The sequence below is a fragment of the Tiliqua scincoides genome, chromosome 3 (genome assembly GCF_035046505.1).
Source record: "Tiliqua scincoides isolate rTilSci1 chromosome 3, rTilSci1.hap2, whole genome shotgun sequence".
Classification (NCBI taxonomy): domain Eukaryota; kingdom Metazoa; phylum Chordata; class Lepidosauria; order Squamata; family Scincidae; genus Tiliqua; species Tiliqua scincoides.
Genome location: NC_089823.1, coordinates 185,928,845 through 185,954,164, shown reverse-complemented (window position 1 = coordinate 185,954,164; position 25,320 = coordinate 185,928,845). Strand labels below are relative to the sequence as shown.

At 45.4% G+C, this 25,320-nt stretch overlaps 1 protein-coding gene across 1 annotated transcript in view; it reads left to right on the top strand.

Moving 5' to 3' along the window:
• Positions 1-14,763, top strand: part of LOC136645227 (VPS10 domain-containing receptor SorCS3-like) — a 554,262-nt gene extending 539,499 nt beyond the window's left edge. Inside the window, exons 25-27 of the mRNA XM_066621465.1 lie at positions 4,717-4,822; positions 12,617-12,777; positions 14,679-14,763. Of these exons, the coding sequence (XP_066477562.1) occupies positions 4,717-4,822; positions 12,617-12,777; positions 14,679-14,743 (332 nt within the window). The 3' untranslated portion in view covers positions 14,744-14,763. The remainder of the gene's footprint in view (positions 1-4,716; positions 4,823-12,616; positions 12,778-14,678) is intronic.
• Positions 14,764-25,320: the final 10,557 nt, after the last annotated feature.

The window sequence follows — 25,320 nt, the reverse complement described above, 5'->3', positions numbered from 1 at the left end:
TTCCCCCCCTTCCCCCCATAGGTCTGTTTGACCTTTAAGCCAATGGGGCTTACTCCCAGGACAGTGTGGAGAAGGTTGCAGCCTAAGTAAGGGAGGGCAGGCAGGGCAGAAGCTGGCCTGTGGCTGCCCCCCCCTTCTTCTCTTCCTCACCTCTGGAGTCTGTGTCCTTTTTTCCTTCCAGCAGGGTGCCTCTGGAAGGTGGGGGGAGTTCTTTAGTATCCATGTAAGATAAGCAGATGTCATAATCGCCATATGTATTGGAATCCTGGAAGATCTGGTGAGGAGCTAGATGTGCTGTCAGCAGTGGCCCCTTTAAGGGTAAGGCCTGGGCATCCAGCAGAGTGTGCTGCACAGCTGCAGCCACTTGAAGGCAATAGGGCCCTCAGGGATGTAAGAGCACCTGGAGTGAGCCCATTGACTCTCCTGGGGATGACTTACCTTTCCCTTGTTTTTGCACTGGTATGTATGGAGATCTGCCCCCCCCCACTTCCATCTGTTGGTTCTGTGTGCAAGGGGTTTTGCACTGGTCTTGCTGTGATGTCTATATAGAGATCTTCCCTCCCCCACACCTTTCCCTTGTTTTTGCACTGGTCTGTATAGAGATCTGCTCCCCCCCCCACTTGTATTGGAATCTAGGAAGATCTGGTGAGGAGGTAGATGTGGTGTCAGCAGTGGCCCCTTTAAGGGTAAGGCCTGGGCATCCAGCAGAGTGTGCTGCACAGCTGCAGCCACTTGAAGGCAATAGGGCCCTCAGGGATATAAGGAGCACCTGAGGCAGGAAGGGTTTGTGGGTTGTAGAAGGAGTGCAGGTTGGAGGTAGGAGAGGAGACTGACTGGGCTTATTGACTTTGACTTGGATACTCTGACTGATTTGATTGACTTACTTTGGAATCTGATCTTGGACTATGACTTGGCTTATTTACTTTGGACTCTGCCCTGGATGCTCTGACTGACTTTGTGACTAATGGACTGCTGGAGACACTGGAGTTTGGTGTGTGGTTGCTGTGCCCAAGACCTGCTGAGGACCCAGGGTCTGCTGTGGTGGGAGGCTGCTGGCAAGAGAGAGGACCTCTGCAGGTTGAACAGGCGAGCTACCCTGGAGGTGGGGTCCAGCAGGACTGCAGGGCAGAACCAGGTCATTTGTTAGGGGAAAGAAGGGGAGCTAATTTGCTTAAAGTGGGCCTAATTCTCCAGGCAGAGAATGGCTTTGGAATCAGGCAAAACACCATAGAGGACCAGGCGTCTGAAAACACAGGACAAGAATGTATGACAAAACTAACTAAAAGCTACAAGAGGGGGCTACATTATAAAAATGGGACCTATAAGAGCATAAAGGTGAAAAAAAAAACTATATATGCAGTATTATCTTCATTTTAGACGTTAAAAGGGTTTTGTGGCTCCTGAGGTTTTTTTTCCTCCGGAAAATGGGTCCAAATGGCTCATTGAGTGTTTAAGGTTGCCGACCCCTGTTCTATTTGGAACCAGCTCAGTATTTATGAGCTGTTGTCATAAGAGTTTGGGAACATCTCATTTTTTTGCAAGTGTTATCTCCTGGCTTTTTGTTTTTATTGTTTTTAATATTTGTTATGTTTTTAAGGGCGCAATCCTATCCTGCGCTGGAAAAGGCAAGCCAAGAGGTTTGTGCTGTATCCAGCACAGGATAGGGGCCAGAATTGGCTCAGACAGAGGCTAGGGAAAACTTTTGCCCTGGCCCCTTGGGTATCCTCAGAACCGCACCACCTCCGGAGGTGGCACAAGTCCGAGGAGAGCAGAGCGGCTTCAAGCCACTCCGTACTCCCTGGGAACGGGGGTTGGGATCTGGCATAACTGCCGCATCCCAGCCCCGCCTCCCGCTCCCCACCCGCTCAGCCCCTGGGGCCGCTCACCGCCTGCCCTCCCCCTGCCCAGGAATGCCTCTCTCCTCCCTGCCCAGGAATGCCTCTCTCCTCCCTGCCCACCCTAGAGCCCTGCATCAGTCCAGAACCTTGTTTTGGATTCAGCCTCCATGTGCTGGTGCACCTATGTGTGCCGGCGCACCTTGCTCATGAGGAAGCACAAATAGGATTTATCTGCACATCTTGTAAGTCACCTTGGGTGCCCTTACTGGAAGAAAGGCAAGGTATAAACCCAATCCATCATGTTGCTGCATTCATGTTAATGGTCCTGCACACATAAAATAGTTTGGTGCATGCAGAAATTTCCCTACTGGAGGCAAACAGCAGCTCTGTGTGTGGGTCCAGTCCAGAACCAGATCAAAGGGTTAAAGCCGCCCCTTGCTATGGTCCTCCTGCAGATGCTGTTTACATATAAATGAATACACATGCAGGTCCCAAACATGCCATACGCACAATGTGTAGCAAAAGGGGTGACAAACTCATTTCAGATAGTGGGCCGAATAGCATTCATGATGCCTGCTGAGGGCTGGAAGTGACATCATTAAGCAAGTGATAATCAGAAATTAAATTGGCACTTATTTCTCACTTAGGAACTCATTAGCCGCAAAGGAAAAAAGAGAAAATATGCAAATCTTGATCATACTTTCAAGATATGGGAGACCCCAATTATCCCATGGGATTTCTGCTGAGGCGTCACTTTGCACCTCTGCAGCTGAGAGAGTAGCTTGTGTGAGAACTGAACCCTCACAGAGGCTCCCTTCTCTTTTTCTCCCCCCTCTTGGTCTGCCTCTAACCCTGTACTGTTCCTTGCCTTCCAACACCTCCTTCCATCACTCCCTCCCAGTGCCTTGGCAGAAGCAGGGCTGCTGAAAGGGCAGGACTGGAGAGCCCAAGTATCATGCAGACCACCCTTTCCACAGTGCCACTTCTGCCAAGAGATCACTTAGGGCCCAATCCTAGCCAACTTTCCAGCACTGATGCAGCCACATTGCAGCCACAAGGTAAGGGAACAAACATTTCCTCAGCTTGAGCAGACCTCCCTGTCTTTCCCTCCAACAAGATGCAGTGCACGCCCCATTGGCATGGACTGGAAAGTAGGATTGGGCCCTTAGAGTCTCAGCAGCTAATGGTGGTGTTTTGAGAGTCCAATTATCACATGGTCCAAATAAAGTGCTTCTGCAGGGATAGATACTCGTAAGTTTAACCAATGTGAGGTTCATCCTTGCCTACCACATTGTGTAATGCGGCTCAGTTTGTGAGTTCAGTGGGTGCAGCTCAGCTCTCTACAATACACAGAGCTTTTATTCAGGCAAGTGAGAAGAAAGAGCTGCTTCTTTATGTCTCTGTGCTTGATGATGGTCTCTTGCAATTAATTTGCCAGATCTGTTGTGAATTACCTTGCAGACATCTTATCTTCATTAAATGAGAAGGGTGCCTCTGTTCCTTCTGTGTTGTTCATGATGCACAATAATTGCCTTTCAGTTTCTGCCTCTGAAATGTTTAGAGAGTCAAGCTGAGTTTGTCAGAGCTTCTGTCCAGGCTCAAAATTAGTGTCCCTGTGTAGCTTAGAGCTTGGAGGGCTGCTCATTTTAAAAACAATGGTCTTCCAAAATGTACAGAAAACAAAATGGTCTTCCAAAATGTACAAACAATGGCATTCCAAAATGTACAGAAAACAGCAGCTAAAAATGATCAGGGGACATTTTCCTTGGGGGGAAAGACAAAGGCCTTTGGTCGGCTTTTATTTACAGAAAAGTCAACTAAGGGGGCCTCAACAGAGGTTTATAAAACTATGATTGTTATGCAGACAGTGTATAGAAACAGATTTTTCTACCTCTTTCATAATAGTATGAAATTAATTAGCAATAGGTGCAAGAAGTAGTGTTTCATAAAGCGTATAGTCAAATTATGGAATTCATTGCCACATGTTGTGATGGCCAGTACAATATATAAACACGTTCATGGAATTCATAGATCTATCATTGCTAATAGCCCCCTCCTAAACAGAACCTCCATACTCTGAGATGGTGTGCTTCCAAATATCAGGAGGTGGGCTATGAAATGAGGAAGGGCTGTTGCTTTTACTCCCTGCTTTATTGGGCTTCCTGGAGGCATCTGTCTTCACGCTGTTGGGAACAGCATGTTGGCCCCTGCATCAAATTGAGCAAGGCTAGTTTTATGTTCTCAGGCAGTAAGAACATAACCCAGTTTGTCATCCCCATGCAAAATGTGTTTCTGTTAGCTGCCATGCAAGGTTTAAACTTCTGACCTGGTATATGAGGTGCAAATCTTTTAAGCAACCAGACAAACTTGTCAATTGTTGGGGTGAATGTGGAATCATGTATCTTTGTAGGACTGATGTCATGATTCCAGAATCATCTTAGGACTGCAAGGATTTGGTTTCAGAGGAATGTTTTTGTTTTTTTCATCCTGGCTGAAACCATGTTCTGCATCAGAGACTGAACATTTTTCTTCCTTGCTTTTATTGGATCACCAATGAACAAAAAGCTGTGCTCTCGGCCCCAGAATGAAACTGAATCTCAAGCAGACCAAAGGGTTGAGAAGGGGTGGTCTTCCCACTATTTGTCTGCACACAACCTACTGCTTCCTTTTCATTATGATGCCATCTAAAAATTGCAGCCTTGTGTTCAAAGGGAAGGGGATCAATTTTTTTGATGTGAGTTGCCTGTTTGCGCACAGCATGTGCCACATGTCAGCAAAAATAAACAAGAGAATGGAAGGAAAGAAACAGGTGCTTCCTCCCCTTCTCTCCTGCGGTTAATGACTTCCCAATGTAATAGGGTATTGTTCTTTCTCTCAGCACCTCTTGTGGACTCCAGCGCTGGGCACAGCAGTTCAGCGATGTTGATGCTGTTGTCAGTGGTCTTCGTGGGCTTGGCTGTTTTTTTAATCTACAAATTTAAAAGGTAGGTTGATACTCCTCCACAACTTGAAGGAAGTCTGGCTAAACACAACAGGACCTGCACTTTTGGAATTCGGTTTTCTTATATGTTTTGGTTTGGGCCTTGGGAAATAAGAAGAGAAAAGATTCATAAGAAATACTATGAATTTGTGAAACCAGATCCAGGTAGCTGCTTTCTCACAAACCTTTTAGAATTCTTTGAAAAGGTCAACAGGCATGTGGATGAGGGAGAATCCATGGATATTACATATCTGGATTTTCAGAAGGTGTTTGACACAGTCCCTCACCAAAGGATGCTGAGGAAACTCCACAGTCAGAAAATTAGAGGGCAGGTCCTCTCCTGGATTAGGAACTGGTTCAGGACAAGGAAGCAGAGAGTGGGTGTCAATGGACAATTTTCACAATGGAGAGAGGTGAAAAGTGGAGTGCCCCAAGGATATATCCTAGGGCCGGTGGTTTTCAACCCGTTCATAAATGACCTGGAGACGGCTAGACTGCTAAGAGATTATGAGGAACTCCAGAAGGATCTCTCCAAACTAGGAGAATGGGCAGCAAAATGGCAGGTGCATTTCAATAAGTGTAAAGTGTAAGTGTAAAGTAATGCACATTGGGACAAAAATAATCAAATCTTAACATATAGGCTAATGGATTCTGTGCTGCTTGCCACAGGATATGGTGATGGCGTCTGACCTAGATGCCTTTAAAGGGGAATTGGACAGATTTCTGGAGGAAAAGTTCATCACAGGTTACAAGCCATATGTATGTGCAACCTCCTGATTTTAGGTTACCTTAGAATGCCAGATGCAAGGGATGGCACTAGGATACAGGTCTCCTGTGGTCTTGTGTGCTCCCTGAGGTATTTGTGGGCCACTGTGAGATACAGGAAGCTGGACTAGATGGGCCTATGGTCTGATCCAGCAGGGCCGTTCAGATTGGGCTGTTGGACAGCCCAATCCTATCCCATGTGGTGGCGCTGGATGCACAGCGGTGCTAAAATGGCTACCACTGCATCCAAAGGCACTGCTGGGGTCCCTGCTCTCCTCAGGGGAAGGGGACGTTCGTTCCTTCCCCCAGAAAATGCCCTAAGCCCTGCATTGGGGCTTCTCAAGTCTGCACCGGCTATGTATTTCTATCCAGTATATTGGATAGTTCATTTATTACCTTATGTCCTGCCTGCCTTTTGCAGAACTCAAGGCATCAGGCATAAGGTTCCCAGGCAGTCTGTGATCCAAGCACTGCCCAGACCCACACATGCTAAGCTTCAGAAGAAGTTTGCTCCATCATGTGGCTCCAGAACATACCTTAGATCAATGCAATGCCTTGTAGGAGCATGTCTCCACCTACAACCCCTCTGGTAGTAAGCGATCTCGCCGATTTGCCAGCATTCCCTTACCTGCACCTCACTCTCAAAATGATACAAGTGTTTGGTGCTGTTGACTATTTTCATTGTTGCTTGATTGAGACTGATTCTTGCTGTTGATGTTTTCTGCTCAGTAACATTTTGTTTAAGTCAAGATTTAGCTTGAAACAAATATAAACGTACTGTATACTGGATTCCCAATTCCAGTATCTTCCTCTATGAAAGAATAATCTGTACTTCCAGTAGGCCAGGCAGTCAGAAATGCTGGTCCACAGGAGCATCAGTTTTTAAGAATAATGTATGTGTGTAATAACTCAGTTTAACTTGGAAGCTCCTCTGCCACTTTCTAAGGAATGAGGTTACTCATCAGAAACCCAGTTACAATTTCTTATCTTGATGATTAGTGTTAATGTATATTCAGCCTGTCACAATCTCCTCCTGTGTTGGCTTTTGACAATTCAGTTATGTGTTGCCAGGATAAGATAACAACATCATTATTCATTTATATAGCAGTTCTGATGTGTGGAATTGTTTTTTTGAATGTTTGCCCTTGTTTGTTCTCTCATCAAGTCTTTTAAGCCAGGTCTTAATGATTATCCCCAATTTATCCCTGGGGAACTGGTGCTGATCTTAGAGGTCAATGGCTGAGCCACACTTTGAATAATGCAAATCTCCCATGTGTAAATTCAACATATACTGTAGTTCTTCAGATTGCTACAATAACTGCAATGCATTATCTACTATGTGATTAGTGTTTTGTGCTCCTCTAAGATCTCATTTCAAATACCTTTTCCCCCTGGAGGTTGTCTCGATAATTGTAACATAACTGGGGCATTTAGTGGGCCAGTGTGAGATACATGAAGCTGGACTAGGTGAGCCTTTGACCTGATCCAGTGGGGCTGTTCTTATGTAACTCTTAGTTTACAGTGATGCCTCATTGTAATAAGAACATAAGAACAGCCCCACTGGATCAGGCCATAGGCCCATCTAGTCCAGCTTCCTGTATCTCACAACGGCCCACCAAATGCCCCAGGGAGCACACCAGATAACAAGAGACCTCATCCTGGTGCCCTCCCTATGGTACCCAGAAGGACATGGGCTAATATAACTATAGAGGCATCCCAGTTGATGCAAGCCCATTCAATTATATGTAGCCGTGTTGGTCCATTATAAGAAAAAAAAAAAGTCAAAACCCAGTATTAATAGCGTTATTAGAACCAATCAAATAAATGCAAAATCTGAAGCAAGATTTTGAGTTCTCCAGAAATCTTCATCAGGCAGGATGTTAAGTAAAGAGAAATGCTACTTTTGTATCTATGTAAGCTGGGTCTGACCATAAAATGATCAGAAGATGCAGCAGTGTTCCTAAAACATGTAGTTTGAGTTGTTCACAGCTCTGCCAGACCACATTCAAGTGAGCCAAGAAGAACAAAGTCACTGATATGGGGAAACATATCAGTCTTTTGCAGCCCAGTTAATTCCAGCTCAGCCAGCCCAGGCTTCAGCACTGTACCACCTCTACTTTTAAATGGAGTGTAATTTGTTCAAAGGAACACCTGAGGAGAAACTGTATCCAACCTTACTGTCCTCCTTTTCTCATGGAGCATGACTTTCAAGACTGCTTTCTGAGAACTCCCCAGGTGCAAATGGAAATGGAACAGTCCTATTCCTAGTTATGCAAGATTTTGTTGCATCGGAGGAAGGGGAGGAATGCATGGTCAAAGGTAGAAGCAAAATATTCCATGATTCTTAAGAGCTACAATTGAGCAAAAGGGGGGGGGGGAGGATCACAAGGTGACATTTGTAAATGTTTGCAAAAGCACATTCAACCTTTGCTCCCTCTACTGCATCAGTGGGACTGTATCAAAACTCTATGTGCTTAATGCCCTTCAAAAACCAAAGTTGCACACATCAATGAAAGGCAGTCCTGAACAAAGTATCCATAGCTGTTTGAAAAATTAACATTACCCCTGGCCTTGAAAAAGGCGCGTGGTACCAAAAATGTATCTATTTTCATGGAATGTCTCCTGCCAGCTTTAATGTATTCTGACTCCCGCAGTATGTTTTATTTTTCATTTGCTACCATATGAAAGTTTCCTGGCTTTCTGAAGAACAGACAAATGCTGTCAGTGTTGTACGTTCCCCCTGGGAGTTTAGGAATAAAGCGATGTCAGTGCCAGAGTTTAGTTTAAATTAGAGCTGCCAGGTGCAAGCCCAGATGGGCTCTGTTATCTTTATGGCCTTTATGATGGGGAGGGGCTGCATCTCTGTGAGCAGCATCTTCACATATCCAACTGTTGCATCTACCTTCTGTCTCCTCCACTCCATTCTTGCAACTCTTGAAGAGTGGGGCCAGAACCCCATATAGCAGAGAAATAAAGACAGGACAGGAAGACTGAATGTAGGAGAATGTGCCACTGGGCACAGAAGTCTCTTTGTACCAAAATAGTCTCAAAGAAACTAGGACTTCAGGGTTTGATGAATACTATATTGGTTCTGTGAGACTAGAACTGAACTCCCTCCTCATAGACTTCATTGAATGACCAGCACTACTGACAGAGATGGAGATCCTGAAAAGACTTTTTACAGGGAACTGGCAGTGGTGGAATTGCCTGAGAATTGCTGCTTTGGGAACACAGGATGATTCACCCACAATCAGCCCTCCAATGGTCACTGCAGAGCTGGGGGAATACTGAATAAGGAAAGGATTCCATTGGCTGGAACACCAAGGCAGCTCATAGGTTGGGCAAGCCTGTTGTGGTGTCTGCCAGTCTAGTTGCCCAGATCACAGCAACAGCAATATACCTCCTAATTGGCTCAATACTTCCTGGTAGGGCAGGTTGCTCACATGAGACATCAGAAGCTGCCAGCGACTACAGGGCTTGCTGAGCTATGTAAGATCAGAGAAGGGCAAGGGGGAGAAGGGCTAGGAGGAGAAGAGGCAGCTGAATGTGGAGAGGTGCTGGCTGAGCAAGAAAGAAAAGTTGCATGGAGTCAAAGCTTCCTTCGCATTGTAGGTCATAAAGCTCCTTGGGAGTGGCTAGAGTCCAGGCCCCTTGGTAGTGTGGCTCAGGATACAGGCTCCAGGTTTCACAATAATCCTATGTTTTCCAAGTGAGGTGCCTAGCAAACCCCAGTAGTCAGGCTGCTTTAAAAGACTTCTCATCTGAAAGGGCTACAATCCTGGGAAGCCAGTCTTAGGGTTATCACACCGAGAGCTGCAGTTCCACACTGACTCTTTGAGGGCCTTTTGGGAGTTATACAACAGAAGTTTTTAAATACTGTACATAAATTTGTGCAGCTCTGAAATCATCAACGTTCTGTAAAGCTGAACTCTATTTTTCAGGCTTCTGAATGTGTTTTTTTTCTGGGTAGGAACAGAAAAAAAACCCCAAACACAAATGAGAAAGTAACTTTTAATTGGTTGCACAGGTGTTCTAAATATGTGTTTTTATATTAAAAACCCAATTCTGCATGTTGAACCCTACCTAGTTAGATCAAATAAAATATATTATCTCTTCTCTTCACCATGGGGCCAACTAGGCTGACTAAGGCTTTGCGCTAGATAGGAACAGTATCCTGTCTTATCCTCTGTAGTAATTACATGGCCCCGATCTTCTCTTCAAGAATGAAAGAGTGCAGCAGCTCCTAATTTAGTGTTGTCTGGTTCTCCTCCATCTATTAGTAATGTGTACTTTTGTGATTAGGTAGAATCGCAGCTAGAATACTGAGCATCAGTTTAGCTAAGGCATGGAAAACATGTGTCTGCATGAATTTTTAATTTTGCAGATTGCTACAATTGGCAGTCTGCTACTACACATACAGGCTGTTTATTAGGTACTTGCATGAAGCAAGACACACAAGTGGCTTGTTAGGCAGTCACATTACAAGCTATTCTCAAGCCTGGGCTGTGTTGAGTTCTATGTGCACATACAAGAAATCCATTGGAGACTAAAGGATATCCTGCTGTGAAATAATGATGGTAGACAGCAATGTGTTGATTCTGTTTTGTTTTTCTCCTCTGCTTGGGCTAGCTGGACACTCTGTTTTCCAGCAGTATATAAATATATCTTCATGGGCTTTGGGGTGTGACCAGACAGATGGTATAAGTGCATGTGATTCCAAGCATCTTCCACATGCTAAGCTGAGCTTGCATTGATACCTCACTGACCAGCATGGTTGAATAGCAGAGGGAAGAGGGAGGAGATGCCTGATACCTTAACTGAGGTAAGGATTGAAATGAGACCTTAGAACAGCCATTTTCAATCAATGTGCTGTGGCACACTGGTGTGCCATGGGAGTTTGAGGGAGGGTCATTTATTAGTAGGGCCATTGGGGGATGTGAGCCCCCAACTGGCAGCATGGTGTGCCCTATCCGTTGTCAAAAGTGTGATGTTGTGCCTTGACAATTTTAATACTTTGTCAGTGTGCTGAGAGTCAGAAAAGGCTGAAAATCACTGCCTTAGAGAGAGACAAAGATCCCAAAGATTGGGGAGTGTGAAGCTGACAGAAAGGATACAAAGCCATCCGGAATGAGAAATTAGGGTCTGGCACTCATACAACCATTTCGCTAGACCCTTCTTCATGGACATATCTGCATATACATTTGATGGACTTCTCAGTTGAAGCTCTGGGCAGGTACCAGGTCTGACTTTTCCCTAATCTCCACTTATTTTGGTTCTATTTTTTATTTTCCTGCTTCCTGTCTCAACCAAGGTTTGTAAATCATTCCTAAAGTGGACCTTCTGCATCTGAAAAATAGCATATACAAACCACATCATCTCTGAACCTGGCTAAAACCCACACCTGTATTGGAAAAGAAGCAATTACCAGTTGCCTCCTGCTGAACACAAGTGATCCTATTGTTTGTGTGGGAGCTATTCATATTAATGGGACAGCACTGCTTTATCTTACCAAAAGCTTGACTCTTGAGATATCTGGAAACAGAGAGGTTAAGAGTTAGGCAACTACACTTGAATTCTCTCTTGATGTTGCTTTCTCCTGCTCCGCCATACATAGAGAATGGCAGAAAGAGGTTTCATTCCATTCTAAGAGCTCACCATGCATGCCATGGCATCCTTTCATAGGTACAGGGGGAAAATGTCTGCTAGCAGAAGGGGGTATGCACCTATATACCACTAATGAGCTCTGGGCATCTCTACATTTTTCCCCAATGCATTGTTTTGAGCATGCATCTGTTCAGGTCTCCCCTGAAAGAGCAGCTGATAAAAGCATGAACTAAGCAGGGATCTGCATGTTGAAATGACATCTTTTGTGCCTTTATCCTGCTTATCCAGGAAGCTACTCCTGAATTCTACCCAAATTTTAAAAGTCCCAACAGTCAGAATACTGTACATGCCGAGAGCAAAAGCAAGAATGAATGAATCCAGCCAAACTTTCCAAGCATTGACAACATTCAGTCGGAATGGCCACTGACTTATTTTACATGTCCAGAATCAAGAAAGCACCTGTGTTATAAATCAGCTTGTTTATTCATTTGTGAGAGAAGCAGGAGCTTATGTTAACGGGCTTATGAGTTAAATCCTATGAAGAAAGAACAAAGAAACTAGGTAGAGAAACAAAGATTAACCAGGAATATGTGACCATTTTTGAAAGATGTAAGCAGATCTCAAGAAGGAAAGGAGGGTTCGTTTTTTGCCCTATCTGTGGAGAATAAGGGCTGAATCGCATAAACATTCAGTGCAAGGTAACCACGTAAACGGGCTAAAAGTAATCTGTAAAAGTCATCCGTAGGTCATGGTCGTACGATGAGCCAAATGCTACCCAGATGGCCATGCTAGTTGTTCTTGAATTTTAATAGTCTCTTCATATTCAGTGCAGTTAAGCTAAAAAATGAAAAACACGGAACTCTGACATTTGTTTTGATGTTGTTCAGTGCTTCTTTCTGTCCTTGACTGCGGCTTCATCTCAGTGCTACTTTTCTTCTCCCGTTTTGCTTTCACTGCCCTTGGCCTCATTTGTCATCATTTGTTCCTATTTGTTCGAATTGGCTGTGGCAGCCCAGGCGCAAGTGTGGCCCAGCCATTAGGTCAGCTGAAGCACTTGCTTTGAGTAGCAGGTTGGGGGCCAGCAAACTCATGGAGGTGCACTACACTGGCCCACCACCTGCCTGGTCACAGCAGGAAGAATGTACAAGAAATGATGGGGAGGGGGTCACCTCCCCCTTCAGCTCCAGCGGTATTCTCCAGGAGAGCTTTCGGGGAAGAGGCTTCGCCTCTTCTGATATCTTTCCTTCCCCATCACTTCTTAAAAATGGCAAAGAGGGGAGGATGGTGGGAATGGAAAGATTTTGTTTCCAGGCTTCACCTCACCCAGCCAGTTTTCAAGAATTTGTTGAGGAAGCAACTGTGCCTGTAGCGCAAGGAATTCCCAACACCTGCCTGAAGAAGGTTTATGTTCTCTCTCTTTTTAATGTAGGAAAATCCCCTGGATTAACATCTATGCTCAGGTCCAGCATGACAAGGAACAGGAAATGATTGGTTCCGTCAGCCAAAGTGAAAACACCCCCAAAATCACACTGAGTGAATTCACAGATCCTGAAGAACTCATGGACAAAGAGATGGACACACGGGTTATAGGTAAACAGCATGGCTGTTCATTGAATGACTGAATTCAATGCACTACAGGCACACAGAATGCCTCTGCTCCCCTCATGCATGTGTCATGCCGACATTAACTGGCTCTACATTAGGCTGAACTACAGGCATAGGAATGCATTTTCTAATGTTATTTCCTTGATGAACACTTGAATATTATTCTTTCTGACGGATTGTAGTGGCACAGATGAGTAGGCCTCTTCACAGATGAGCAGATATTGTTGAACTAATTTTGTAATTGATGGAGCAGGAAAAAAAAAGGACTAGATGGTAATTTTAAAGACACTCTGGAGCATGTTTAGCTAAGGTGTCTTTCAGGGTCTGTTTTAAAAAGTCATGTTTCTATAAATGAAGATGAAATCAAATGAACTGTCCTCTAACCCAGGGGTCTCTAAACTTTTTGGCCGAAGGGCCGCATCAAATATCTGGAACAGTGTCAAGGGCCTGGGAAAAAAATTAAATATAAAATTTAAACAAACACATTAGAGATGGAACTTAGAGGAGTGAATAAATGAATGGGTTCAAATGTCCAGGACTTCGCCAAGAACTAACTCAGCCCAAGAAATAAAGCACACACTTAAATGGACCCCATTCCCCCACCCCACAAGCACAACTCTGGTTGTGTATGGTCAACTTGGCCAGAGGCTCTCAGGGGATCAGAGGCTGGCCGCGGGCCAGACAGAGGCTTGCCATAGGCTGCACCTGGCCCCCGGGCCAAGGTTTGGAGTCCCCTGCTCTAACCCAATAGGCCATTTTCTTGTGCTGTTGGAAAATTGTCAGACTTCCCAAGGATCACTTACTTGTATATGACACTATATTTATTTTTAAACGTCCAGTTTTGAAACTAAAGTCAAACCCAGTACATGGCCATATCATGCAATGTTGTGGATCTTGGACATTGTAGAAAGAGAGTGTTGCGGTGGTGCTGTAAGAGTGTGGTTGTGCTACAGTAGTTGACTTTAGAGAAAGATAGACCCCAAAATGTTTTAGAACTTATGGCCCAATCGTACTTTCTCTCCTGGCTGTCTGAACTAGTGTTCTGGTGGTGGGGGTGCACTTTATAGCCATGTAAATGGCCTTCCAAAAGCACGAGGAGCAGAACAGCATCTGAGAGACTGGAGGAGCCCCATGCATTTCCCCAGCCTCCTGCTCTGCTCTCCCACAACAGGATGCAACGCAAGACTCCGTGGCGCTGCTACTTAACTGGGGGTTGGGGGAGAGATAGGATTGGGCTATTGATCCAGTTTCTGTTGGCCCACTTGTGTGGGTAATGAATAATTACAACGTTTTGAGTTTGAGGATTCTTGTAAGTCCAGAAAACCAACAGAATACGAGGAGCTCGTACAATTAGAGGAGCTGCATAGATAGTCAACCATTGCCATTTATTCTGCATAGTGCATTTGGCCCTTGGAAGTTGTTTGCTCTTGTGATCACTAGTGTTAGGAAAGTGCTATAGTAAGGTAGGAACTTAGGGTAGGCAAATGGGGCTAATGACGGGGGTGGGAATAAAGAGAAAGTGCTTTGCAAGAAACTAGCATTGACAGTTCAGTCCCCTGAACTAGTGTCACCTTTCTTTGTTTACTGCTGAGACCTGACTCCCTGCTTGCTTGTTTGCCGATTCCACTGTTAATTGTCAATTGGTCTCTGAGACTTTCTGAAAAGTGTAGTGTCAAAGATGTGGAGTCCTGGTTACTGGCTTCAACTCTTGAAACTAAAATGTTCAAGCTTGGCAACAGTTCTCAGTGATTGAAGTAGTGGGTAAAGGAGCAGAACATATTAGTCAATCTATGCCCCAGGCTCTTAGTAGTTGATACACAAACAATATCTGGAATGTTATCAAGTATCATGACCTCCGCTGACCCTCCCCTTCTTGTTTTCCTTAGGAAGTATCTCAACGATCTCCAACAGTGAAAGCACAAAGGAAATTCCCAACTGCACTAGTGTTTAATACCAGGAATCCACTTTGACAACAGCATTTCTGAGTTTTTATTTTTAATTAATATTATTGTTATAATTATTACAAAGGAAAAATTCTATGTCATTATTATAATTATTATTATATTATTATTAGGGAGGGAGGGCAACTAGGTATGGTTTGTTTTTGCTTTGTTTTTTATTTCTTCATTTTCTATGGCCACATTCATAAATTCAGCATTTGGACAAACTGTATCATAAAATCATACACAGCTTAATGGAAATAAGGCATAAGGCCCTGAACTTAAATTTATGGGCACATTTTCTATTTCCCTATTCAACAAAAGAGTTGGCCTATTCTGCCAATGGCAGTTTCAGAAGACTATTTAATTGTCTTCATATTAGGCTTGTTCCTGTAGAACGCAGGGTTCTCCGGTCATGTAGCACCCTATTGGATTCAGTCCACTGAGTGTATTATCTTGTATATCTTTTAAAAATTGGGAATTAGACCTCTTGAGGTTTACTGTTTGGGTTCTTGTGGGGGTGGAGAAGATGCACAAAATGGCTGCTGACGAATCTGACCAAGTTGATGAATGAGGCCCTCACAAGTGCATGTTAATACTGAGGATACTGATGGCATACTGTAGATAATTACCATGTAAATACCTTTTTATTTCTTGGGAAATAATTTAATGTTTAGTAAAAGATAAATTTAAAATAAATCACACACATACACAGAGACACCTTCACACATCCACAAGAAGCAAAACAGTTCACTGGGCAGCTGCAGTGAGCAAGTGTGTCACAAGTGGGATCTGAATGTGTATCAGTTGTCTGTCACATTTAACTCCTTTATCTGTTTTATTTTGTCAGTGTTATAAGGGAGGATATGTCTCATTGGTGTTAACATACTGATTTAGAAGCAGGGGCTGCCCATCCATGAGGCTGGCTGAGGCAGTCACCTCTGCCAGCAGCCTGGCAGGGGTTACCCATGTCCATCATTCCCTCACATCCATCTCTTCTTGATCTGCTCCTGGATTCCAAAAAATGAATTGGAAGAGGGTGTGTGGTGGGCTACAGCATCAGACTTCTTTCAGTCTCCCAAGACTAGCCTACCTTTTCTGCTCCATTCGCCTCTTACTTGTAAGTAGAGATAGGGTTTGGCATGCCCCCTTAGGTGCCAGGAGATCTTGAGCCAGCCCTGATAAAGAGCACTTCAAAATGAAATACATTTTTTTTTTTTTTGCTCAGAGCAGTATGCCCTCCCTCCCAAAAAGCCACTGGTCACATCTTACCATGCATGCTCAGAAAGCACTGCTGAGTCAAGGTTGCAATAAGGTTATCATAGCGTGCTTGGCTGATGAAACTCAGTTTGAGAAAACCAGATCACTATAGCCGTTGTAGAAGTTGACTTAACCTGCTATATTGACCACCCCAACAAAATCCACAGCTCCTGTTCTACCACTATACCACCTTGAGCCCTGCATTTCTCCCTTATTTTCTTCTGCCCAGTCACAATCAGTAGTGGCATTCTGTTATCTGTTTTCATAATGGTATGAATAAATCCAGAAAATATACTTCCCATTTCTGATTCAAATAATGATGCGGAAGTGATTAAACCAGTGGTTCCCAAACGTTTTAGCACAGGGACCCACTTTTTGAAATGACACTATCAGGACCCACCTAGGTTTACTAGACTTTTAAAACAGGAGATCTAGAAAGAAATAATTTATAAGTAATAATAACCAGAAAAAGACCCTCGAGCATTTATCTCCCTATATTTACACAAATTTGCAAACTGCAGGAGCTGAGCTCTTTGCAGGGTAATTAGCAGCTACAGTATGAATAGCCTCAGGGGTCTAGGCAATTAGATATCTGATCTTTCCATCACCCTTTGGTGACCCACCAAAACTCAGGTCATGACCCACCAGTGGATCCCAACCCACAGTTTGGGAACCACAGGGTTAAACCCAACAGCATCTCTGTGCATGGTTGGTTCTAGCCTTTGTGGTTCTAAGAGGTTCTAAATCAGGAGCCGGAGTCCCTGAGGCAGTTCATGGCTGAACACAGTCACGTTCTGGCAACTCCTGCGACGCCGCTGGAACCAACCGTATTGGCTTCTGCCTTTCCATTGGACCATTCCAGCAACGTGGAGAGGGGGGATTTGCTGCATGGGTAACAGCCTATCCTCCATACCTTCTTTACCCAGGCTTCGCGCACTGGAGAGGACACTCCAACTTCGCCATACGGCGTCGGCACAACACGGGAAGCAGCAGTTTACCGGTTATAAGTCTTTGCTCGATTGGCGTAGAGCATGACGCCAGGGGCTGCTTCCGACGGTGGGAGAGATCATTGCATCTCATTGGGCAGCTACCGCCCGCCTTAAGCTGGGCAGTCCCCAGCCAGTAAGGTGTTGCCTCGCCACGGTCCGTTAACCTCATGGGGTGCGTGGGGTTTAGGGTGAAAACCGACAAGCGGATCGACAACTCTGCACCATGCAACACAAAACAGAAAACTACTGCCCTAAAGCTGGGCACCTGGAACGTTAGGACAATGACACCTGGCTTCTCTGATGACCTGCAAGAAATAGACGACGCACGCAAAACAGCTGTCATCGACATGGAGCTGAGCAGACTGCAGATGGACATCGTCGCCCTTCAAGAGACGAGGCTGCCAGATTCCGGATCTGTCAAGGAGAGAAATTTCTCATTTTTCTGGCAGGGAAAACCACCAAACGAAACCAGGGAACATGGCGTTGGCTTTGCGGTCAGAAATACCCTGCTGAAATCCATCATCCCACCTACTGTGGGAAGTGAAAGAATTTTGTCCCTGCAGCTCCAGTCATCAGCAGGACCTATCACTCTCATCAGTGCTTATGCACCGACTCTGTCGTCTCCAGCAGAAGCCAAAGACAAATTCTATGATGACCTGGCCACCACTGTCAAGAAAATCCCTGTAAAAGAGCCATTGTTCATCCTCGGCGATTTCAATGCTAGAGTTGGTGCTGATAACAGTTCATGGCCCACTTGCTTAGGTCAGTTTGGCACTGGGAGGATGAACGAAAATGGTCAACGCCTGCTAGAGTTTTGCTGTCATCACGGTCTCTGTGTCAGCAACACGTTCTTCAACACAAAGCCCCAACATAGAGTCTCTTGGAGACATCCAAGATCAAAGCACTGGCACCAGCTCGACCTGATCCTCACCAGACGCTCCAGCCTTCCCAGCATCAAGATCACACGTAGTTATCATGGTGCTGCCTGCGACACTGACCACTCCCTGGTGTGCAGCAGAGTGAAACTGCAAACAAAGCGACTGTATCACACGAAAAAGGAAGGAAGACCTCGCATTGATACCAGCAAGACCCGGGATCAGAGAAAAGTGGAGGAATTTGCACAAGCGCTTGAGGAATCTCTTCCAGGCCCGGCCGACGCAAACGCATCCAACAGATGGGAACATTTCAAGAATACCGTTTACAACACTGCCTTGTCCATATTCGGCAAGAAGACCAACAAGGCGGCAGACTGGTTTGAAGCCCACTCTGAGGAGTTGACACCAGTCATTGAGGAAAAGAGGAGAGCTCAAGCAGCATACAAGGTCTGTCCCAGTGAGCGCAACCTGCAGGTCCTCCGAACTGCTCGCAGCAAAGTCCAACAGACTGCCAGGAGATGTGCTAACGACTACTGGCTCCAGCTCTGTTCCGAGATACAGATAGCAGCTGACACGGGCAACATCAAGGGGATGTATGATGGTATCAAGCAGGCCCTAGGTCCAACACAGAAGAAAATTGCCCCTCTGAAGTCTGCCACAGGCGAGGTCATCCAGGATCGGGCGCAGCAGATGGAACGCTGGGTGCAGCACTACTCTGAGCTATATTCCAGAGAAAATGTAGTCTCCGAAGAAGCACTGAACAACATTGAGTGCCTGCCTGTGCTGGAAGAGCTTGACAGTGAACCAACCCTAGAAGAACTTCACGTGGCCCTGGACTCCCTTGCCTTTGGCAAGGCACCTGGAAAAGACAGCATCCCTGCTGAAGTCCTAAAATGCTGCAAAGAGATCATCGTCACTGAGCTGCATGAAATCCTCTGTCTCTGCTGGAGAGAAGGTGGAGTACCTCAAGACATGAGGGATGCAAACATCATCACGCTGTACAAGAACAAAGGTGACAGGGGTGACTGCAACAACTACCGCGGCATCTCTCTCCTTAGCGTTGTAGGAAAGCTGTTTGCCCGAGTTGTACTAAAGAGGCTCCAGGTACTTGCAGAGAGCGTCTATCCAGAATCGCAGTGTGGATTCCGAGCCAACAGGTCCACCACTGATATGGTATTCTCCCTTAGACAACTGCAGGAGAAATGCAGGGAACAACGACAGCCACTCTTTATAGCCTTCATAGATCTCACAAAGGCTTTCGACCTGGTCAGCAGAGACGGCCTCTTCAAGATTCTCCCCAAGATTGGATGTCCACCCAGGCTCCTCAGCATCATCAGATCCTTCCACAAGGACATGAAGGGCACTGTTGTCTTCGATGGCTCCACATCAGACCCTTTTGACATCCGAAGCGGAGTGAAGCAGGGCTGTGTTCTTGCACCAACCCTGTTTGGGATTTTCTTCGCTGTCCTGCTGAAGCAGGCCTTTGGAACTGCAACAGAAGGCATCTATCTCCGGACCAGATCAGACGGAAAGCTCTTCAACCTCTCCAGACTGAGAGCAAAATCCAAAGTCCAGCTGAAATGTCTGCGTGACTTCCTCTTTGCCGACGATGCAGCTGTCACTACCCACTCTGCCAAAGATCTCCAGCAGCTCATGGATCGTTTTAGCAAGGCCTGCCAAGATTTTGGACTGACAATCAGCCTGAAGAAAACACAGGTCATGGTTCAGGATGTGGACTCACCTCCCTGCATTACAATCTCTGAGCATGAACTGGAGGTTGTCCATGACTTTGTGTACCTTGGCTCAACGATCTCCGACACTCATTCTCTCGATGCCGAGCTAAACAGGCGCATCGGTAAAGCAGCTACCACGTTTTCCAGACTCACAAAGAGAGTCTGGTCCAACAAGAAGCTGACGGAACATACCAAGATCCAGGTCTACAGAGCTTGCGTCCTGAGTACACTTCTGTACTGCAGCGAGTCATGGACTCTTCGCCCACAACAGGAGAGGAAACTGAGCGCTTTCCACATGCGCTGCCTCCGACGCATCCTCGGCATCACCTGGCAGGACAAAGTTCCAAACAACACAGTCCTGGAACGTGCTGGAATCCCTAGCATGTATTCACTGCTGAAACAGAGACGCCTGCGTTGGCTTGGTCATGTCGTGAGAATGGATGATGGCCGGATCCCAAAGGATCTCCTCTATGGAGAACTCGTGCAAGGAAAGCGCCCTACAGGTAGACCACAGCTGCGATACAAGGACATCTGCAAGAGGGATCTGAAGGCCTTAGGGATGGACCTCAACAAGTGGGAAACCCTGGCCTCTGAGCGGCCCGCTTGGAGGCAGGCTGTGCAGCATGGCCTTTCCCAGTTTGAAGAGACACTTTGCCAACAGTCTGAGGCTAAGAGGCAAAGAAGGAAGGCCCATAGCCAGGGAGACAGACCAGGGACAGACTGCACTTGCTCCCGGTGTGGAAGGGATTGTCACTCCCGGATTGGCCTTTTCAGCCACACTAGACGCTGTGCCAGAGCCACCTTTCAGAGCGCGATACCATAGTCTTTCGAGACTGAAGGTTGCCAATACAGACATGCGTAGGATTGTGGTCACTATTCCAAAACATAAGGATAGCTATGAGAAATAATGGGATACTACCAAAAGGATCTACAAATGATATATTTTTGCTTTGACATTAAGTCAGAAACAAATTTATTCATGGCAAAGCAGTTTTTAGTGATCTTTATGGTACTATGCTTGATTACTTAGCTACTCTGAGGTCCTGTCTTTGCAATAAAAAAGGCCATGGTGTATGTTAAGCGTTATGCTCAAGTGCAAAGCAGACATGAAGTCAGTAGAGTGGTGTGCAGAATTTTGTCTTCTAGCAAATCTCTATAGCAAATTTCCAAACCGCAGACCACTGCATGAGGGAAAAAGCCTTCCTCGTTGTGAGTGGAGCTTATCAGTCCGCATTGCCCCATTTTATCTTTCAATCATCTGATATTCTTACAAAGTCACTCTGGGCAGCAGCTATTCCAGATCAGCCTCATCCTCTACAGTGGGTCACGATGCTGATGGCCAGAGCCGCCTCCTGGTTAGCACCAGGACGCCGACCCACTTTATTGGCTTCTTCAGGCCTCAGAATGGCCTACAGAAGCCTCCAAAACTTAATTCTGGTAAAACCAGAAGTCACCCCTGAGAACCAGAAGTAATTTCCAGAGGCTTCTGCAACCATTGGAGGCTGATAGAGAGGGTCAGCAGCCCAGCGTGACCCTCAGGAACCCTCTGGAGGCTCCCTCCAGCACCACCAGGAGTGTTTCGACCTGCCACAGAGGACAAGGTGGGTCATAGCACCAAACAGTTTGGGAACTGCTGCATTAGGCAATACAATAGATACAAAAACAAAATTTAAGATAACTAAAAAAATTTTAATACAAACATTAAAGTTACCATTGGAATCCGCACCTCTCAATTGTATCAGAAACATTAAAAATTTAAACAATTTGTGATACACGGTGTTATTCATGCAAGTTTCAGAACTCTTAAGCCAGCGGCATCCTAGGGTCCTGTTCTTAAGCTAAACAGTTTACATGGCAGGCTCCTCATTCTTTTTAGCAAGATGTAGGGCAGGTTCTCATCAACTGCCGTCCAGGGGATGCTGACAAAATGTGCAATACACCAGCCAACGCATTAATTGTTTAGCCAAACCAACACAAAGAAGTAGAAATCACCAAAGAGTTCAAGGATAATTTGCCTCCGAAGTACCATGCTATATAAAATGTAAGCAAGAAGAACTATTCAGAAAATACTAGACATAAAACTCACAGCTGGTGATGCCTGCCTGGGCACACTACAAACCAGCAAAATGCCATTGTTTTGTTCTGCATTTGTAGGAGTCAGCCAAAAGATGTTAGGAGTTTGAGGCAAAAGACGGCCATGTACTTTTTGCTGGCATTTTGCTAATAGTACATTAATACTCTCCACCCCCACCCTGTGAACCACCTTTCTCTTCATGTGGAACCCATTCTGGGCTGTGCCAAAACACAAAGCACTCTTCACCATCCTGCAGCAGTCAGGCTTCCATGCACTATATGAAGCCAAACCCACCAACTTCTCCTACAGTGAATATGACTTGGCCAGACTGATTCAAGCCCTTCTGTTAGAAGCTTGCAAACTCCTTCCTCTCCCCCCCCCTTTTGTTATAAGGTTTAAATGGAACAGACAACTGCAATACTTATTTTACATGAAGTAAGACAAATGCATGAGTCATATATATACATAAGTAGATATATACTGTTATTGGTTTTATTGTTCCATTTGAATATTTCTACTGTAAAAAAAAAGGCAGTGGTTTTGAAATTGTTGAAAATAAATGTATTTTTGTACATCAGAGCTGTCAGCTTATGTTATTTTGATAGCCTTCCATAGACAATGATACTTCATCCTTTGGAGCAGTTTTCCCAGCCTCCTCATGCAGCTCCAGTTCTGCACAAGATACATTTCATCTCCACTTACATTAGCAAGATTAACTTTCTGCCGATCTGACCCCCCAATCATACACTTTAGTCAGTGGAACTTCAAAGACCTTTAGCATGATTTACTTGCTCTGCATTTTTGTTATCATGCAATGTTCTCTGGAAAATGCAAACCTAGATTTTGTCTAGTAGTGCAGCAACATGTTTGGGAGCATGAACATTTTTGCCACACATGAAAAACGTTTAGGAGAAAGTTCTTTGTAAGAGATCACCCCCCCCACCCCAAAAATTGCCATTTTTGTGACACACTCACTGCTGTTTTCTGTCCCAGTTGGCTGCTGCTTCAGCATAATGGTTTTTGTTTCAGAACTGCCTTCTTGCTAGCAAGAGTGACATTGCAATATCACTGATCAGGTTACAAGATGACCTCACCACTGCTACGTAAGAGCACTGGAATCAGGCCAAAGCCTATCTAGTCCAATAGCCTGCCTTCTATAGGGGCCCACCAGTTGGCTCTGAGTAGCCAACAAGTAGGAGACAATTCTCCCATCACTGCTCCCCTGCAATGGTTATTCAGAAGCTTACTGGAAATCGAAGGCTACATAGAGTGGGAAGGGGGAGGAACAGGGTGGAGACTGAGGCAGAGAGGGGTAAGTATTTTGAGGCCAGGAATGGGGTGGTACTTGTGGCAGCAGTGCAACCAATATCCTATCCTCCTTCCTGGCCTCAGTCTTCCTTCCCACATCCCAGTCTTCCTTCCCACTTGCAGCAGCAAAACTGCTAGTGCAGGTTTGAGAAGACCCATTTAGGCAGAGGAAGCTTACTCCTGGGCAAGGGAACACATGTTCCCATACCTGGAGGAGAACTGCAGAACTGCCCCCCTCTGCACAGCTGCATGGGTAGATTAAGATAGGATTGGGCTGTCTGTTGGGGAAATTTTTAATGAGAGAGACCAGGATGCAGCAAATGACTGTTTTGGTGTCTTTGACTGGAAAGCAAAGCTAACAACCTCTGTGCCTCTGACTAATAGTAACCACAAGACATAATTTCGCAAAGGAATATGTCTTTTATCAAAAATGTATTTTGATAATTTTATCAAAAGCTATATAGAGAAATGAGGACTTATTTACTTAACACATTTATATTCTATTTTTCCCAGAGTTTGAAGTGGTGAGATCAGTTTTATAGAAGTTTAGTAGCCAAGGGATAATTGCAAATACTGCAGTGCTATTTGAACAGGCATGGGCTAAAGAGGAAGGAGGGGAGAGAGGCTGCCCACTGGGCCTCGCTTCCTCCACATCAGATGACCCAACCAAATGAGGCAAGGGAAGGAGGCAAGAATTAACAGGAGGTTTAAAACAAAGACTGGTGGTTATTAGGAGGGATGAGAGAAAGAGAGAAAAGGGGAATTATCTGTCTTTAGTCTGCTGTATAGACTGGGGTACAGTGTCCTCCTATGAAGTGAAGCCAGGCTGTGCAGCTTCAGATCCCAGGGAAAAAAATGGATGCAGAAAGGTGTCCTTTGGATGACAGGGATGGCAGTTTATCAGGAGATGAGCGCAACTGCTGCAATGGAAGGCTTTCCAAATGGGGAAGAACCTTTCAAAAACAGACAGCATGCAAGTCTCTGTGGGAGGGAGCTAAGACTAAAACAGAGAGGACACCTTCAGCAAGGAAGAAAATGCCAAAGTTCTGCTTCCAGAGTAGTGGTATTTGTATGCTTTGTTTAGTTCCCCATAAATACTTTTCTTGACAAATAATGGTACTAGAACATCTCCTGGGTGTCCAGCCAGGAGTTTCCTGGGCATGATTAAATCAAGCCATTTCTGCCCAATGTTGCATATATGCAACAGGGACCAAATGTGTACACCTGTGAGCTGGGCAAAAATGGTTCTCCAACTTTTCCTGCTCACGCCTCCCCTGATCCTTGTAGCCATTGGCCATGGCTCTGCATTACAACACCTCACCTCAGTTACCCCCAAAATGGAAATGAAGGTGTTATAATTATACACTAGAAACAAGGCTGCCAGCACTCTGAGGCTGTGATCCTAAGCACACTTACCTGAGAGTAAGCCCCATTGAACAAAATAGGACTTATTTCTGAGTAGGCCTGGTTAGGATTGTGCCCTGAGTTTGTTAGCAGCACAGCTGGAGGGTTTTGGAAAGGGAGGGGGGATGGATTTGCTGGGGGAGGGGAAGACTGTTTTATGTGTGTATCTGCTAATTGCAAACTGATGCAAACTGAGACCTAGAGACTGTTTGACTGGAATCCTAACCCCACTTTCCTGGGAGTAAGTCCCATTGAACACAATAGGACTTACTTCTGAGTAGACCTAGCTAGGATTGTGCCTTTTGTCTTACAATAGCAGCCAACAGAGTACCCCCCCCCCCCAAAAAAAAAAAGGAGGCAGGAAGAAAAAGGTGAATTGCTAAAAAGGAATGGGGATTTTTATTTTTAATCAATTTTTGGAGACAAAGCCATCAAGAGTGGCTTTTTTCTCTTTTTTGAAGAGGGAGGAAAAAGAGAAAGGTGAGGATCCTGGGTTAAGCCGACACAGACCCCAAGCCTATGTAGGTCTACTCAGAAGTAAGCCCCATTTGAATCAATGGGGCTTACTCCCAGGAAAGTGTGGAAAGGATTGCAGCCACACCCAGCAAGATTACAACTCACCCCAAAATAGATGGGGGCTGCTCACACACATGCAGATGCCACCCCTGTTCCCCCAGGCAAGACGGAGGGATGCAGGCTGGGGCATTTGGACACTAAGAGCAGGCTGGACACCCCCAGTGGAGGACTGACTCTTCCCTCCCGCTTCGAAGCCTGCCAGGAGCGCCCCTGTGCTGATGAGATGCAGCACCTCTGAACTCTTCTCTCCTCCAGCCTTGACCTATCCCAGGATGCCCAGGGAGATGGGCACACTGGGAAATGTAGTCCTTGGGGCGAGGGTGCACATGGAGAGAGCTCCATGATGAGATGCGGCACCTCTGCCTGCCC